Below are 18,172 nucleotides of genomic sequence, written 5' to 3' on the forward strand. Positions count from 1 at the left end.
ACTACCACCCCAAGCTCTGGCTTTTAGATGCCCATTAAAACCGAAATATTTATTTATCTGTCTCAAACAGTGAATGAAACTTTGTCAAATAATTCCAGTGCTTCTGATAAATGATTAATAGCTGATTCAAGAGTAGGATTTTCCTGATGACTTTTTAATTGTCTAGTCATATAGGTTTTCTGCCTCTTTATTTGCTGTAGTTTCTGTTACCTCTTATTTCATCTCCAGCATATTGGTTCTTATCTGAGATGCTCTTGAACCCCATTTTTCAGAGAAAACATAGTTAAAGTCCATCTCCTACTTCCTTATCCATTCCCCTTCCTTCCTTCCTTGTGTCTCTGGACTCCTTCTCTGGTTTTGAATTATAGATTTGGCTTTTGCCTCCACAAATAAAAAATATAAATTCATGCAAATGAACCAACTGGTATATTTGTTTGCTCAATTATTTGTGGACTATCATAGAAGTGTCACCTTGCACACCAAGCAAGGGACTCCTTCTAGATCACTTACTGTCCTCTACTTCTTCTGCAGAGTCTGCCTTCCAGAATCCTCCTACTAAATGCAATGTGCCTCCTACAGGTTTACTGCTGACCTAAAATTATGTAACATAAAGCATCCTGGGAATTTTGGAGGAAAAATGATATCATCCTTCTACATGATTGTAAAGAGACTGGAATTTCCAAGAGCGGGTGCTTCCTGTATGAGTACTAGGCTAAGTCCTATCCTAGAAGATCATGATGTGATTTCCTTCAGTTTGTGAAGAGAAAAGTCTCAGAGAAGTGTTGGACTTTTTGTCATGTTAAACAGGTGTATCAGAGTGCTCGAGGAAAGGAGAAGCTTAGGTCTTCTCTTCTCACAAGTGGAAGAACAAGAGAAAGCAAGAATTGTGAAATCCAGGGCCTTCTATTTGGAGGAGACAGTCTAACCAGGGTGGGTTCCTTACCCCATTGCTGTTCTCCACTCAAGTTACTGACACTTTTTTATTTTTTGAAATGTAAATGTCATTAAACAAAAATCTTTTTGGTGCCTATTAAGAGATTATTTTTGTATCTTGTGTAGCGTTTTGCTAACCATGGGGTATTTTATCTCTCACACACACCTACATATTCCATTATGCTGTATTTACAATTATTTAACACATTTAATTAAGAACATTGTTTAAATTTTAGACAGACTTCTCCCCTTGTGGAATTTGGAAATTGAAGGTAGCATTTAGCAAGTTTCCTTGTCAACGACAATAGTCGATTTTAGAACTCTTAGGGAGTAATTGAGTTACCCATACAGTTCTGCTTTCTAAGAATGTGCAAATGCGTGTCTTAAGCAAGCCAGAATGACTACATGCTATAGATGTCAACATAGTAGCAAAATGCATCAGCCTTCTAGTCCCAGTTGGGGAAGATGTTTACTAAGGGGGCAGAGAAAGCAGGAAAATGCTAGGTTGTTGTCTTCTTCCTTTGGTCTTTCAGACTCTAGCATTGTATCTCTGTCCATTCCCAGGAGCTTTAGACGGGTGATGGGCCACTCAGTAAAACAGAACCTCAGCAAGTGTGCACTTTATAAAAGATAAGCCACCACACAGTGGTTATATATTGGTTTGTTCATTACTTGTTACTGGTCTCCCTTCATAGGAATAAATAAATGCACTGTGGTGTTGGGTATTTTCTGTTCAGCCAATGTCCCTGGTACCCATATAGTAAGTGCTAGCTGGAGCAGCCCTTCAAGGAAGGAATAAACAACCCATTCCAGCTCACGAAACGTAGCCATCTTCCCTACGGAGAACGTGCTTCCTTGCCAATTCCACTGTGCCTCCTCAGTGGGGAAGAATCAGAAAGATGAAAAATTTCATTCTACTCACTTTTACCCTGACTCCTTTTGTGGTATTAGCCACTAAGACATTGAAATGAGGAGGATAAAAAGTCATTCAACTTCTTGTGGATTTGATTTAATGGATTATAAATTATACTCAGAAGAGACAAAAATCAGACAATATTAAGTTTTCAAATAGAAAATATACCCAGTACTTAGATCACGAAGGAAAACGTTTCTGAAAGATCTAGTAATATCTTGATGTTCACATCAATGTAATAATTCAATAGTGACCCTGTTCATACTTTATATATTGTATATAGTTTTCCTGGTTTTGTTGTTTTTTTGTTTGCTTATCAATAATATCTGTATTCCTTTGGGAGCTTCGTGCTGGATACAATTGCGGTAATTCCAGGTGTGGCTGAGATATTTTCCTGTCTTCTAGAGCTTTTAGGTGTGTTGTTAAGTTACTGATATGAGATTTTTTTAATGTTTTATGTAGACACTTGGTGCTATGACTGTGCCTTCTAGAACCACCTTCCCTGTGTCCCCTAAGTCTGGGTATGCTATTTATTTTCACTCACGTGCCCAAAGTCGTTAATTTCTTTATTTCTCTTAGTAGGTCTTCAATGCCTGAGATTCTCTCTTCCATCTCTCTTATTCTGTTGGTGAAGTTTATTCCTGTTTGAGTTCTTGAATTATTCATTTCCAAATTTGCTTCAGTTTGTGTTTTCTTTATTGCTCTTATTTTCACGTTCAGATCTTGAAGTGTTTTGTTCATTTCCTTTCACTCTTTGTGTTTTCGTAGACTTCTTTAAAGGATTTATTCATTTTCTTTTTGAGGATTTCTGTCATATTCATAAAGGCTGTTTTAAGGCCTTTTCTGTGCTTCAACTGTGTTGGCATATTCAGGGCCTGCGGTGGCGGGGTTGCTGGGCTCTAGTGGACACATACTGTCCTGGCTCTTTTGATTGTGTGCCCGCCCCCCTCTGACAGCCAGGGATCTGGGGTTGGGAAGATTGTAATTCTAGATGCTAATGTCTGGTCTTGTGTTTGTTTTGTTCTTTGGTTTCTGTTTCCTCTCTAGTGTGGTGGCTGTGAGCTGCCTAGTAGAACATTTTGCTGTGGTCCTAATAGGTGTGGTCACCCTGTGTTCTAGGTAAAATCTTTCTGGGTATTAGTGTGGAACCCAGCCATGATAAGCTCAGTATGGGCAAAAAACTTTCAACCATTACCACCTGCCAGAGTAGAACTCGGCCATCGATAAATTTAATAAGAGGCCTGATTCTCAGTAAGTTACCCTGAAGCAATATCTGGTTGCAGGAAGAACCATAAAGTGAGATTACCTGAGATTACCTGACCTCCAACCCAAGAACAGACCATCCAAAGGAAATGCCTAACATTCCAACCACTGTAGATAGGATCACCTGCCAGAACACACTTGCCAGGACACCTCTAGACAAATGTCAGCCATTCAAGGGTCCTGAACCTCAGAAACCTTGCACCCCCACCCTCACTACTATAAAACCCAACTCTAACTGAGCTCAGGGGCTCTCCGTTTATTCCAATACATTGAACATGCGCAGAGACTGAGTTTGCAAATGATTAAAATAAAGGCTCTTTGCTTTTACATACGGGACTCGGTCTCCATGTTAACTTTTGCGGGGACTTCGCAAATTTGGGCATAACATTAGGAGTCAACAGTCCTGATGGAGATGTGGCTGGGGAGTTCACAGGAGGAAAGAAAGCTGAATGTTCCACCAGGGTCTGCTTAATTAGTCCCCTGGGGTTTGGGGTCAGAGAATAAGGTCACAGCAGAAGGTCTCTATAGAGCTAGTGATAAAACTGAGGGACTGGACCTTGAGGAATGGTTGTGAAGACCTGCAGTTAGCCTACCCGCTTCCCTGCTCTGAATGACCTGGGTATAGCTGGCAGTGCCTGCTGGAGGGGGGAGCTAAAGCATAGAGGGGGAGGGGAAGATCTTTAGAATCCCTGGAGATAGGAGTGTGGGGAAGGAGAGAGACTTCAACAGGTGTTCTGTTGCAGAGCGGGTTATTAAGCGACTGGGGGGAGGGGCGCGTTGCTGGATATGGAGGACCAGGAGAGAGAAGACCTGGAGTCAGCCTGCCCACTTCCTGGGCCTGCGCGCATTTCGCCTGTTTTTGAATCTTATGTAAACGGAATCTTACAATAGCCACACATCCCTGTTTCCATTGCTATGTAAATTCCATTTTATCATTGACACGCTTCAATGGCACCTTCAGTTTTTCTGTATGTTAAAGCGTGCTGATGTGAATGTTCTTAGACTTGACTTCTAGTTAACATATTAAGGCGCATACCTCCGGGCCCTAGGAGACATGGAGAGACATTTTTCCAATGTGATCTTGGCAGGGTGTCCTCCCACCGAGGCATGGGACTTCAATTACGTCTCATCTCCATGGTTGCAAGTGTTTTGAAATTGAGCCAGTGTCCTGAATGTGTTCTGAATGCACTGTGATTTCATTCTGTGCGTCTCAGGAATAATGTTGCTGAGCAAGTACATTTGTCCGTGATTTGGGTAAAGTATTTTCGTGGGTATTAAAATAGCAAAGGTGGTATGAAAATGGAATAATAATCATATCAGTGATAAATAACCGACCAAAGTTTATTATGCAGCTTTCATTAGTGAAATTGTGCTGACAGAACATGTTCCTCCTTAAGAGTTTTTGTTCTAGAACATTTAATTCAGTAGACGCTTACTGAAGGTAAATTATGACTGAACCCTTTTGCTATATGGCAGGAAGCTACCCTGGCCTATGTCATTGGAGGCCATCTTTAGATCCCCAGCACTGAGCAGGTCTCACAGAAGGGCATTAACTAGAACACAGGGATCTGGAAAACCCTAAGTAAATGATGGATGTGGGGGGTGCATTACAAGATTTTAGGTGTGATAATTATAGTGAAGACAATGATGGGACTTCCTATATGGTACTAAATATTTTTTAAATGGCACATTTGCATTCAGAAGTACCAAGGGCCAATCATAACCTGGGCTTCAGACCTGATCATATCAGCTGTGTAGCTTAAAATATATGACTGTTTGGATTTCATCCATTTGCCAGTAACCTGTACAACCCCAAACTGTACATGAGTGAAAGAAAATTGTGTTCGCCTTTGACTTTTCACATTGAGCCTTGTCTTTTCTTGGAAATGTAGACTTGAGGCAAACATTGATGGTTACTGGGCACGTGTGAAGAAATGGCATGAATGCTATAATTATCATTAATGTAATGATGCAGATTAAGCTAAAAGTCACTACTAGAGTTGAGGGGATGGGGTCTATGGGTAGTGCCTTCACCATGCAAGTGTAAGGACCAGAGCAGAGTTCTCCAAGCCCTCATAAAATCCAAATGGGGATGGAGACTCATCTATAATTCCACACACATGAAAGGCAGGCCCAGGGCAACCCTGGGGCAAGCTGGGAAATGAGAACAGCTGAGCCAATGGCCTCTGTGTTCAGCAAGAATCCTGTCTTAGAACACGCAGCATAGAACAACCAAGGAAGATCGTCATGTCCACCTGCCTTACGGTTGTGCATGGGTGCACAAATACACACACACACACACACACACACAAAACACACAAACACACCCCAGACACATGAAGAACAAAAGAAAGGATTAATAGCTAAAATAAAGTCATTTTATTATATTTTGCTGAGCTGCAATTACTTACTTTAACTAAATCTTTCTAGAATACTCCTTTTAGATGTAAACACAACTGATCAAATGCAGGGTTGAGACAGTCTCTTGCTACTTATTCCAAGCTGGCCTTTGAATGATCTCAGGATCCTTCTGCCTAAGCTTCTGACGTTCCAATTATGAGCATGGCCATCAGTACCAGACAACACATTACTTTCATCTGACCGTCACATGTTGGTTGGCTATTACTAAAATAATAGAATCCCTTCGTTACATTACATTTTGATACATCTAATAAGCCTTTCTAAATGATTGGACAGAAGTTTTTTCCTAATTAGTTGTAAGCCTATTTAAATTATTTTAAAATGTTAGAAGGTTTCCAACTTCCAAATAGACCAGGTTCTAGTTTAAGGCCAAATGTAACTCTGTGGCTAAAAATAAAAGGTCAAGATGGAGATAAACGTGCAACTGCCTCTTACAGTGCCTGGTGTTCTTCTTCTGCAGGTTGAAGAAAAAGTCCCAGTCCGTGGATATTACCGCACCAGGGTTCAACCCTTTGGGAGGTGCAGGAAAGCAAGCACCACCAGCCAGCAAGGCTCCTGCGCCCAAGACTCCCATCATTGAAGAAGAGCAGAACAACTCTGCGAACACCCAGAAGCACCCTTCCAGGAAGACTGAGCTGAAGCGATTCTACACCATCGGTGAGTACAGTTGTCTCGAAAGTGAGCCAGTGCCACTGGGGCAGCTTTTGCGGATGCAGGATCTGCATAGTTAAATGATGCCTTGTTGCATAATTATGTGTCTTTCTGATGGCTTATGTGGATATTTTCTTACATGATCTGGTTTTATTTTAGCCATCCTCAGCCCACACTGTGCCTGTAGTTTGCTGTTGTTCCTTTCATTTCCCCTTTGGGCTTCTCAGTCTCTGACCCGGTTCTGTCAGGTTGTAAAATCGGTGGCTGAAGTCAGCATATAGCTTAGCCACTAAGAACTGAGAAAGTTACTGTATTCTGGGGAAGAACAAGCTACACTGGAGGACCATTTGGACTTCTCACATTGCAAACTTTGGAGAGAGGGAGTTCAAACAAAACCTTGTTGGTATCGCTTCTATGTCCCTGACAGAATAGTGTTCAGGCATTTTGAGCTTTTCTGGAGAGTGTCACATGATGGGACTAGGTGAGCTGAGCTGAAAACTTCTGTATACCTGTATTTCTAGAGCGTCTTTCAATAATAGCAGTTGCCAGCACTTCTGGTATATTTGAGATAATGCTTCATGGCAGGTGATGATAAGTTGGGGAGATAAAGTAGGAAGTGGCTGCTTGGTCCTACATGGTACTTCATTCAGAAGAATTTGGTCATACTGAGCTGTATAGCAGGAACCGGGCCTTTAGTTCATAAAATTCTGTTAAAGAAGTTGAATATTTCTGGTATCTGCAACCCCACTACGTTAGTATGAGGTGTTTGCCTGAAGACAACGATATTTTTTCTCAGGTATTTTAGACTTTATATCTACACATTACAACCAGAAAAGTAGGCTTCTAGTTTTAAACTCCAGGGCATGTTCTGGTTTCTTTTGAGTTATAGGTTCCTTCAAGCTTGATGTGCCTTGAGTAGGCTTGAAATGCTGGGTGCTGTTTGAGAACTCGCTGGCTGAGACGGCGTCTCCTGCTTCCTCTTCAAGTCATCCTCCTCTGTCTCCTCACTCTGTTCTGATCAAGGTTTCCATGGCTGTTTCTTAACAGGGAGCAAACATGGTGTCTTGTGGGTATCTATCATCAAATACTTTTGATTGATGTAAGATAGTACAGACAGGTGCATAATTCTACTTTCAAACTTATGTCTGCATAGTTCCAAAAATCAATCAACCCAAAAAGCCCATAAGGCTTGTGTCACTGCCTGTTTTCCAAGATCCTTACCCCCTGCTCTTCATCGCCTGTGCAACCTCTATACTTTTCTGATTTATGAACTGGTGAGGAAGATGGAATGTTTTGCCCCCAGGAAATAAAATTTATCTCACAAACCCAGTATTCCTTCTAAATAAAACAAGGGAGAGATACCAAAAAATTTGACCATAGAATAAAAAGCCAAGACTATGGAAAACACAAGTCTAAAAATTTGAGTATAAACACAGAAAACAAGCTGTGGATTATTTATTTATTTATTTATTGTGTACGTGGATGTTTGTGCACATTTACTGGGTGTATTTATCTGTGTGTGTACATGCTGTATGTGTACATGTTTATGCATGTGCGTATTGGGTACAATTATGTGTGTGTACATGCTTGTGCATGTGTGTGTTGGGTGCACTTCCCTGCATGTGTACATGCTGGTGCCTGTGTGTATATGGTGCACTTCCCTGCATGTGTCCATGTTGTGCATGTGTGTATTGGGTGCACTTACCTGTGTGTGTACAAGTGTGTATTAGGTGTGCTTACTTGTGTATGTGCATGCTTGTGCATGTGTGTATTAGGTACACTTACCTGCATGTGTCCATGTTGTTCATGTGTGTATCTAGTGCACTTACCTGCATGTGTACATGTTGTGAATGTGTGTATTGGGTGCACTTCCCTGCATGTGTACATGTGTGTATTGGGTGCACTTACTTGTGTGTGTACATGCTTGTGCATAGGTTTATCTGGTACGCTTACCTGTGTGTGTACATGTTGTGCATTTGTGCACTTCCCTGTGTGTGTACATGCTTGTGTGTGTGTGTATTGGGTACACTTACCTGTGTGTTTACATGCATTTGCACTTGCTTGTGCATGCGTGTATTAGGTTCACTTACCTGTGTGTGTATATGGCAATCCAGAGGCTGACTTCAAGTATCTTCCTTTCCTGCTACCTTTTGAAACGGGGTCTCAGCAAGGCTGGCTTCTCAGCATTTCCCCAGTACCTGCTTATCCCCAGCCCCCTAAGCACTGGTGTTTCAGGCATGTGCTGCACACATGGTTTGTGTCGGTACTGGGATCCGAACTCTCATGCTCACACTACAAGCATGCCATGCACCCCAGCCAACTCCCCAGCCTCATAGCAATTTTTAATAAATGAATTTGCAACAGTTCGATTTATTATCCATATTAATGACATATGCTTGCTGCATTAAAGGCTTTATTTGAACCCTCAAACTTACCGTGTCTGTATAACCTTTTCTCATTTGGCCCTCAAAACATTATTTTTAATGCTAAAATATATCGACTATGTAACTGAGTGTTCTTTTTCATAAAACAAATCTGTTTCGTATCCCTTGCTAAAAATAATGCTAACACAAAACAACCGCATTTTAAAGTTCCATGTGTACTATGATTCTCTTGGGGAACAGAATAGAAAGCATGAATATATAATTAAAGGGGATTTATTTAGTGGTTTAAAGGCTATGGCCACACTAGTTCAATAATCATTGTCTTCCTGTAAGAAAGCCCAGGAATTCAGAAGTTCCTCTGTCTACAAGGCTGGGTGTCTCAGCTGGTCGTCAGCAGGCTCCAGAATCCCAAAGAAGTAGGCTGGAAAGCCAGTGAAGGAATGGACTTGCCAGCTCGAGAGAGGGCAAGCAGGCAAATATCAAAAGTTTCTTTCTTCCGTTCTCTTTTTGGAGGCTGCCACCAGAAGCTGTCACCCAGATTTAAGGTGGATCTGTCTACCTCAGAAGACCAGGATTTACGATACCTCCTCCCATCTTTAAAGATTCGTTGAAGAAAAGTCCCTCACAGGTGTACCAGCCAGTCGGGTTTTGGTTAATTGTAGATGTAATCAGGTTGACAACCATGAATAGCTATCATGCCATGTATTCGTCATTTCATATTCCAGAATAAATGAAGCTCAGCAAAACCCCGTCTTTACAGATGACGAATAGTGTCTAAAGGAGGTAAAAGAAGAAGCTCTGAGCCATAGATGACAGACGCTGCAAACAAAATTCACTTAATATTTTGTCACCGGGGTGGGCCAGAGGTAGTGCTAGGGATGACATAATGCAGTGATACTGTAGAAGGTGTCCTAAATAATTAGTGTACACTAATCAATCTGTACACCACCGATCTGCCCTTAGAAAGGTGTCCTTCAGTGTCTCAAGTCAGGGTTTACACAACTGAAAACCCAGGGATCCCTCTGGTGGCACAGTGCAGTACTACAACTAAGCTGATCTCTGATCTGTCTACAGAACGTTCTGTCACTGTGTTTAAGTCAAGAAAGACTCTCATTTCAACAAGAGCTGAAACTATTTGAAATCCCGCTTTAGGTTAACTAGGGGTGGAGGTAACTCCCCTAGAAATTGATTTTTGGTCTCAGTTTCCTTTCACAAGTTTTCCTAGGGAGAAACCTCAAGAAATACAATGTGTCCTCTTTGTAGACCTGCCTGCTTTATGCCCTTAATCAGTCCTAATAAACAATGTTTGCTAAAAGTAGCATTGTATCAAAAATTAGTATGACTTGCAAACTCACTTTTTATGGAATAACAAGTCTTTGAATAGGTATAATTAAAATTCACTTACTTAAAATAGGCAGAGGGAAAGCTACCCTCTGTCTATACAAACACCTGAATCTTCATTTGAACTTTTAAAAAGTAAAAAGAAGTCAGTACCTCAGTACGGTGTCTCAGATAAGAGCTTTTTCTTTCGGCCTTTGTCACCCAGGGTAATCCTGAACATGTGATTTGACTGTTTCATCCAAATTCAGCAAAAGGAGGGTCTCTGCATGTTTAGCAATCATTCAATATTCTGTGGGCTCAGCCTTTCCAGTTACACTAAGAGAAATTAATTTTGGTTTTATCTGGAGAATGCATATAAAACTCAAACCTTTCTATTTATGTCTATTTGCTTATGAATCTATTAATTTATTAATTCATTAAGAATATACTGAATGTCTGGTATACTCCCTGCCTTATCCAAGTGCTGGGAATATACAAGTAAACAAGGTCTAATTCACTGCCATATGCTCTTATTTCAGCAAGGCAGATGGGCAATGAAAATAGGATCAGATCTTAGCACATAGTCAAGAGGTGATGACTTTTTTAGAAAAACAATAAAGCAGGCTAATGAAGAAAGGTGATAGGTCATTCATAAAAATGTGTTTAAATACTGTGTAATTGTTATGAACAATCTAGCAGATACATTATCTCAGTTCTCATTGAGAAATCAATTAGACTTGTTTCAATTACTGGGTACTGGATGTATTAATAATGGATTTTTTGCCACAGTTAGTCTTTTATTTTCTTTTCAATAAAATTAATTTATAAAAAGGTTAATGGAATTAATACTTGCAGCATGAAAAGAAAAGAATGAATGTCAATTGAAGGACCTACAAGCTTCCAGTATTGTTTCCAGGGAAAGACACTAGGCTACTCTTCATTTCTACCAGTGAAAGACCAAGGCACATGGGTTCAGTTGGAGAATAGTGAAATTAAATATCCAAGATAATATAACAAATTCCAGAATGTGCTATAGGGATTTTTTTTTTCAAATATAGCTTTTGTCTGGTTAGAGTAGCCTAGATGTCACCTTGCCTCTGTAGAAAGGAAACAAACTTAACAAACATTCAATATGATCTTATCAGTTGACAGCTGATGTGTGGCTCTCCAGTGGTTTTTGTTTCTTTGTTTCTTTGATTTTTTTTTTCTCCTCACAAAAGTAGTCAAATTCGTGAAGAAGAACTTGATCTTCCATGTAGACTGAGACTGCTCATTTGTTTCCCAGTTGACCAGACCCAAAACTTACAAAGAAACTATATTAATTATAACACTGTTTGGCCTATTAGTTCAGGCTTCTTGTTAACTAACTCTTACATCTTAAATTAACCCATTACTATTATTTTATATTTTTCCACTAGGCTTGTGGTTTACTAGTAAGTTTCCAGGTTGTCAGTCTCCTTCAGCAGCTACATGGTGTCTCTCTGACTCTGGCTACTTTCTCTCTATATCTCTGTTAGGATTTCCCACCTGGCTTTACTCTCCTAAGTCAGTGGCCCAAAGAGTCTATAATAACCAATGGTAATAAAACATATTCCTAGCATACAGAGGGGAATCACACATCACTCCCAAATCCATATTTAAGTTTGACAACCTCACTCATCCTGTCTAAATGACAATAAATAGGGCAGTTAGTGTCTTCAAACTCAATGTCCACTATTAGAAAAGGAAATAAATTTGATACTATTGAAAGGGTTGTTTTGCGGTATAAAATGTAATGTATGATATGCTTATAATAGTGTCTGAACTTAAACATTCTCAATAAATGCTAGTGCACTTGCTGCAAGCATTAAGGGTGTAGCCTAATGGAGGTACCATGACCCTGCCCTCCTGAAACAAGCTTCCTAACTTGATCTATCCAGGTTTTGTTCCTTTTTACCCTGCTGAAAATCATGCAGTGTCTCTCATTCCTAACAAGATGAAGCTGATAATTCTATAGAACTTTTATGTCCTGGCTCTACCTACTTTTCACTTTCATTACAGATCCCAGCCCTGAAATCCAGGCATGGCAAGTACTTTATAGTATAGCATCTCCCAAATGCCACCATGTTATGAGTATTGTGGGCCTGTTGTTTAACTTCCTCCAGTTAGCATTTTACTATCTTCTTGTTTAGCTTCCGGACAGCTTTGAGGATTTAGTCTAAACTTTCCATGTACCTGGCTGTGCTTTCTGCAAGGCTGATTAACACAGGCAGGTTTTAAAGAATTTAACAGATGCTGTCAGTATGGGAAGCATCTAACAGCTATTCTTTTGATGCACTAAATGACTATGATACTTCTAAAGGGAAATAAACTATACCATCTCCACTTTATTCCATGCCATTCTCCAGGGTTCCATCCTTAAGAGTTGAGTACTTATTCATGTTCATAGAGTATAAGAAGCATGAGGGAAGAATCTGGGTAGACTGTCCAGTGGTAAACAGCCCACTTTTGATGTGTTTTCAGATCAGGTTCCTGTCTCAAAACTAAAAATAAAATTGTGTAATTGACAGATCTCATTGCATAGTTTCTCAAGTGCTGGTCCTAACCGCGGATGCTAAAACAGATATTAAATCAAGGACACTAACAGGCTGGGGAGGTAACTCGGTTTGTAATGTGGTTACTGTGCTGCAAGTATAAGGACCCCAGCTCTCCATCACCCATGTAAAAAGCGAGGCAAGGTGTTATGTGTTTGTAATTCTAGGGCTGGGGAAGCAAAGACACAGGATCCCTGGGGGTCACGTCCCAGCCAATCTGTCCAAATTGTCTTGAAAGACTCTGTCTCAGAAAAACAAAAACAAAACAAACAAAAACAAGGCAAATGGCATTTTAGGAATGATATCTGAGGTTAATCTCCTGCCCCCCCACACATGAGAGAGAGAGAGAGAGACAGAGAGAGAGAGAGAGAGAAAGAGAGAGAGCTGGTAATCAGTGAATCCATACTTCTTTAATTGAAGTGTCTTTTTTCTCCATTATTTCTTCTCTTATTGCCTCCCATCTCTGTGTCTCCTTCCCTATCTCATTCCTTCTGATTTTCTTTTCTTCTATTCTTCACTTTTTCCTTTCCTTCACTATTCATGTTAAAATAAGATGGCATTTGTAAAGTCATAACTTAGTATATTCATTGAATAGATGATATTTTATAAGACTTATTTCTTTCAGTCTTCCTTATTTGTCAAATATTAAACCAGGAACAAAATCCCTGCATTATCTTTTTTTAAATTTTACCAATCTGTAAAAGTGTAAACTCTCAAATCTTGTTCTTTCCCCTGCCTTCAGGTTAGAATATCTTCAATAGTCCCAACACAATGAAGACCACTTGAATCAAGTGTGTATTTCACTCTCTCTAATCTGGTCATACTCTGAAAAGAGGCTCTGCAGAATCAGGGGCTGCTGGGAGGTCTTCTTGGTAGTTGACAAAATTAAAGCAGTAATAACTAGTTTGGCAATCCTAAAAGGGGACTATCAAGGCACATATGTATCTGTCTTTTAATTACAGTATAGCAGACATTTAAACATAACATCCCATTCTTGGGATGCTTCTGATTTTAAAGCCAGACATTTTAATTATAAGAACAAAAAGATCAACTCTATTAAGAAAATACTGTAACAGGATTTTTTTTAAAAAGAAAGAAAGAAAGAAAGAAAGAAAGAAATTTTTATCGCTGTAGGTGACACATACTACAGACTAAAATTAGGTCACCAGTGAACTGGAACTTTGTCTCCAGGCTGGAAGATTCTTCATGTAAGGCTCAAAGTCCCTGTGATTTAGTCAGCAGAACCATCTTGGCAGACAGGTCACTATCTCGGAGCACAGAAACGGAAAAGGATGGCTGCTCTGAGGGTTCCAATTAAATTATGTTGCCGAGAAAAATGACTTTGTTTTGAGCTGAAGTTAGTTCTGACAGTTTGATGACTTCTTGTGTTTTCTAGGTCAGAGGAAATTATTTCTCATCCATAGAAGTCAGAATTCCCTGAAAGGACCTAAGTTTTTCACAAATTTCAGAGAGTATACATATGTAAAAGTTGGCAGTCAGGTTTGTAAGATGGTGGAAATTCGTGGTATAGAGGCTCCAAGCTGTGTTGGTGTTCTTGTTCACTTATAGAATACATAGACGCTAGGATCACTACAGGTTTAGGAGCCCTTAAGTCAGCGTGTGTCTGTCCTGAGGCAGTAAAAGTAGCCTTGGAGGACACTGAGAATGGGTATCTGGGCTCTATGGGGATCTTTTAAGGAAAAATTTTCTTTCTGGTTAGAATAGACTCTACCCCTGCCTTGGTAAAATTAGAGTATTCCTATCTACTCTGAAGATTAGAACATTCTGCACTCATGTTTGCTCCCTAAGGGCTGTCGATCACCTGGCCAAGAGACCATCTCTAGGAAGACAGATTCACCTAAAGCTATATCAAGGAAGAGGGAGGAGTAGCTATTTCCTGAATAAAGTAATGCTCTTCCCTTCCCAAGAACACCACCCAAAGTCCAGCCCCTGGCAGAACTTTAACCCAGGACCGCCATGGCCTGCTTGCTTTTCTGAATTATTCAAAAATTATAACTTTCCTTTTTTTCCTCTATCTCCTCTTCTTTTGCTATTGTCCAGGCCTGCTATGGACACTCCAGGCTTTCTCTCGGTGTTTCGCTAAAGCAAACTCCCTTCCATCACGCAACCTCTTGTGTGCCCTACAGCTGCTTGTGTGCCCTACAGCCGTGTGTGTGCCCTACAGCCACGTGTGTGCTCTACAGCTGCTTGTGTGCCCCACGGCCTCATGTGTGCTCTATGGCCGCGTGTGTGCAGTACAGCTGTTTGTGTGCCCCACGGCCTCATGCGTGCCGTACAGCTGCTTGTGTGCCGTACAGCCACTTGCTGACTTCCATTTCTCTGAATCTCTAATAAAACTGTCCTTAAGCTTCTTTCTCCAGCCATATCTAAACTCTATTATTAATGTGATTACAAACCCAAAGAGGGGACCTTGATTTCCCTGGTAACGGGGGAGCCCTTGATTGGCCTTTTAAGTAATTTTTATTTAGCCTATTTAAAATTCACTTTAAGTCCTGAAGTCAAAGAAAAATCTCCAGGACACCTTTAAATTCCAGAAAACACGAAAGCTTTACTTCTTTCAAAGTAAATCAGATTTTTTTTTAAAAAAAATTAACCACTTATGTAACTTTAATAGCCAAAATTCACTGAGTAACAGAAAGTACTACAAAGAATGGAAAGAGCTGGTTTGCTGTCTGCAGATTGGCAGCACTTACGGCTCACTATGTCGCCTGTCAACCCTGTTTTCATGTGGCCACCACCACGTTCTCTCCATTTGCTTTTTTCATTTTTGCCTGGGTTCTGTTGTTGTACTCTGTCAGAAGCAATCAAGTTAGGATCAGGAAACACAGCTTAATCATAGCTGTGATAAGTGGATTAAAGAATGCCAATAACCCTGAGGTTTCTGTCAGCAAATTGTAGTGGCTTTGTGTGCAAGTTGGAGCATAATAGTCTTATCACTTATTAAAAACAAATTATACCTGTCAACTTATGTAATGATTTCTAACTGCCTAATTAAGCCTATGTTGGTTTAAATTGTAGAATAATTAAAAAGGCATTGTTCATGGTTGAAAAATAATCATGATTATGTTTGAAATTTGCCAAGTCCCTATTGAAGTAAGTGTTTCAGCACCATCAGCCGTCGGAATGTGTCCTTTCTACCCACAGCACTTCCATGAATGCTCCTTTTCACTGAACTGTGGCTACGGAAGAAATGATGAACTCGTAAGAAAAGCGTATTATTCTCAACCCTTGAGAACAGAATTCATGGCAATTTGAGGCAGTGAAGTATTTCCAATTTTTCCCAGTATTTCTGTTTGTCATGGTTAGTTTAAAATGTCAACTTGGTACCGACTTTTAATGAAGAATTATCTAGATCAGGCTGACCTGCTGCCATGTCTTTGGGGATTGTCTTAATTGCATTAATTGAGATGAGATGAATTTGCTGTTTTGAATAATACCGTGTTCTGAGGTTGAGTCCTGGATTGTATATGTGTAGTGAGGGGACTGAGCACAAGATGCCCACATGCATTCATTCATGTTTCTCTTTTCTTGACTATGGATATGATGTGACTAGCAGTTTCAAGTTCCTGCCTTGACTTCCATGCAATAATGCACTTTAACCTGGAGTTATGATGTAGCACAATTTCTAATTGGTCTTCATAATAAAAACCTGGAATCAGATATTAGGGGGTAAAAGCTGAAAGAAGCAGATCAACCAGTCACTAGTTCTTACCTCTACGAAATCCTCAAACCAAATGAGCAACCTTGTCTCTACAAGTCCTCAGAATGAATGCCATCTCTATGAAACCTCAGACCGAATCCTGAGCCCCTGTCTCCTCCCACCTCATATTCCTCTTTCCACTCAGCCATATCCCTTCCACACTCCACATCCCAAGTGCTGGGATTAAAGTGTTTGCCACCACTGCCTGGCTTCTACAGCTAACTAGTGTGGCTGGCTCCAAACCCTGATCTTTAGGCAAGCTTTATTTGTTAAAGCACGAAGTATCACCACAGTGACCCAAATAATGCCTTTCTCTCCTGAGCTTCTTTATATCGGGTATTTTATTATAATAACAGGAATCAAAATTAGCATACTAGTTTTTAAAGAGTTCAGGTTTAAAGAAACTTCAAGGTATTATATATATTCCCAAAAGAAAACTATGTCTGGTGCTGGAGAGATGACTCAGTGGTTAAGAGCACTGGCTGCTCTTCCAGAGGTCGTGAGTTCAATTCCCAGTAACTACATGGTGGCTCACAACCATTTGTAATGAGATCTGGTGCCCTCTTCTGGCATGTGGGCACACATGGAGGGAGAATGTTGTATACACAATAAAATAAATCTTTTTTTAAAAAAAGAAAAGAAAACTATGTCTTACTTTCTGTTGCTGTGAAGAGACAGCATGACCAAAGCAACTCTTATAAAAGAAAGCACTTAATCAGGAGCTTGCTTACAGTTTCAGAAGGTGAGTCCATGGTCATCATGGCATCCATGGTCACCATGGCAGGAACTAGACAGGCAGACTACTAGAGCAGTAGCTGAGAGCTTTCCATTCTGATGTGTGGGCAGCAGGCAGAGAAAGAAAGAGACACTGGGCATGGTGTAGGCTCTTGAAAACTAAGAGGCCACACCCCACACCCCACCACAATGCACTTTCTTCCACAGTGCAACACCCACTTCAACAAGGCCACACCTCCGAGTCCTTCTCAAATAGTTCCACTAAATGGGAACAACACATTCAACTATATTAACCTATGGCACTCAAACCGCTACAGTTTCCTTTAAAAAAAAAAAAACTTCTAAATCATATCTAAAGATATTTCATTACATGTAAAATACTTTAGTATTTATGTTCTTCCATGAAATTTTGGTCATGTTCATAATTATAATTCACAATATAACATAGGAAAATAGAAAACCTAGGAGACATTTTGGAGAAAAATGTTCTACTATTGTTCCCTCCAATATTTTTTTACAGTGATTAAGAAGAAATTTATTAATCTGAGTCAGCCTCACTGGAACATTGGCACACACAGCATCAAACTCTGAGCATTCATAAATAACATGGCTTCTCGGAGTCATGAAGACAAATTGCATGGGTGTTCCCACACATCACACACAGAAAATGAGGTGATGCACTGGGAAGGCCATACAGCTATGATGCTATTGCTGTTATCATGGTTGTATCTATTGCATCTTTGCTGGATGGAGCTGCACATCTAACCGAATAAATGAACAGAATCACCCAGTCCCCAGTGAGGCATGGGTTCAGATGTGCTGAGCCACTTTCACAAGAAAGCAGCAAGATTCACCCTGGCACACAACACACTCCTCGATGATAACACTGGTCTTTGTGCAAATCAAAAGATATATCTTTCTTCTGCTTCTCAAATCTTAATTTTCCCCCCTCTGGTCTCTTGGCTATAGAAAGTCTCATGGCTTTCAATTGGAGTCCAGAAAAAGCCAGCTATAGAGTTCTATGACTTATGGAGAATTTTTTTGAAGGTTTACATTGTCAATGTGTAATTTACTGTTAAATACTATTAGGAAGAACTCAAATATCTTTGTAGATCCAAGTTTAAATAATTAAAAATAATACATGTGATACCATGTACAGTGATATGGAACCTTATCCAAAATTCATTGATAAATTAAAAATTTTGAAGTATAATACAGTTCCATTTTCATAGTTGAAATATATATACATATATCTTAA

The 18,172-nt window shown here is 40.0% G+C and overlaps 1 protein-coding gene across 3 annotated transcripts in view; it reads left to right on the top strand.

Annotated features, from left to right (window-relative positions):
* The window catches only part of Oxr1 (oxidation resistance 1), a 348,145-nt gene that overhangs the window by 159,089 nt on the left and 170,884 nt on the right, over window positions 1–18,172 (top strand). For all 3 annotated transcript variants that reach the window (XM_057791396.1, XM_057791394.1, XM_057791398.1), the window contains one exon: window positions 5,991–6,187. In XM_057791396.1, coding sequence (XP_057647379.1) covers window positions 5,991–6,187 — 197 coding nt within the window. The remainder of the gene's footprint in view (window positions 1–5,990; window positions 6,188–18,172) is intronic.

The sequence above is a fragment of the Chionomys nivalis genome, chromosome 17 (assembly GCF_950005125.1).
Source record: "Chionomys nivalis chromosome 17, mChiNiv1.1, whole genome shotgun sequence".
In the NCBI taxonomy this organism is placed as follows: Eukaryota; Metazoa; Chordata; class Mammalia; order Rodentia; family Cricetidae; genus Chionomys; species Chionomys nivalis.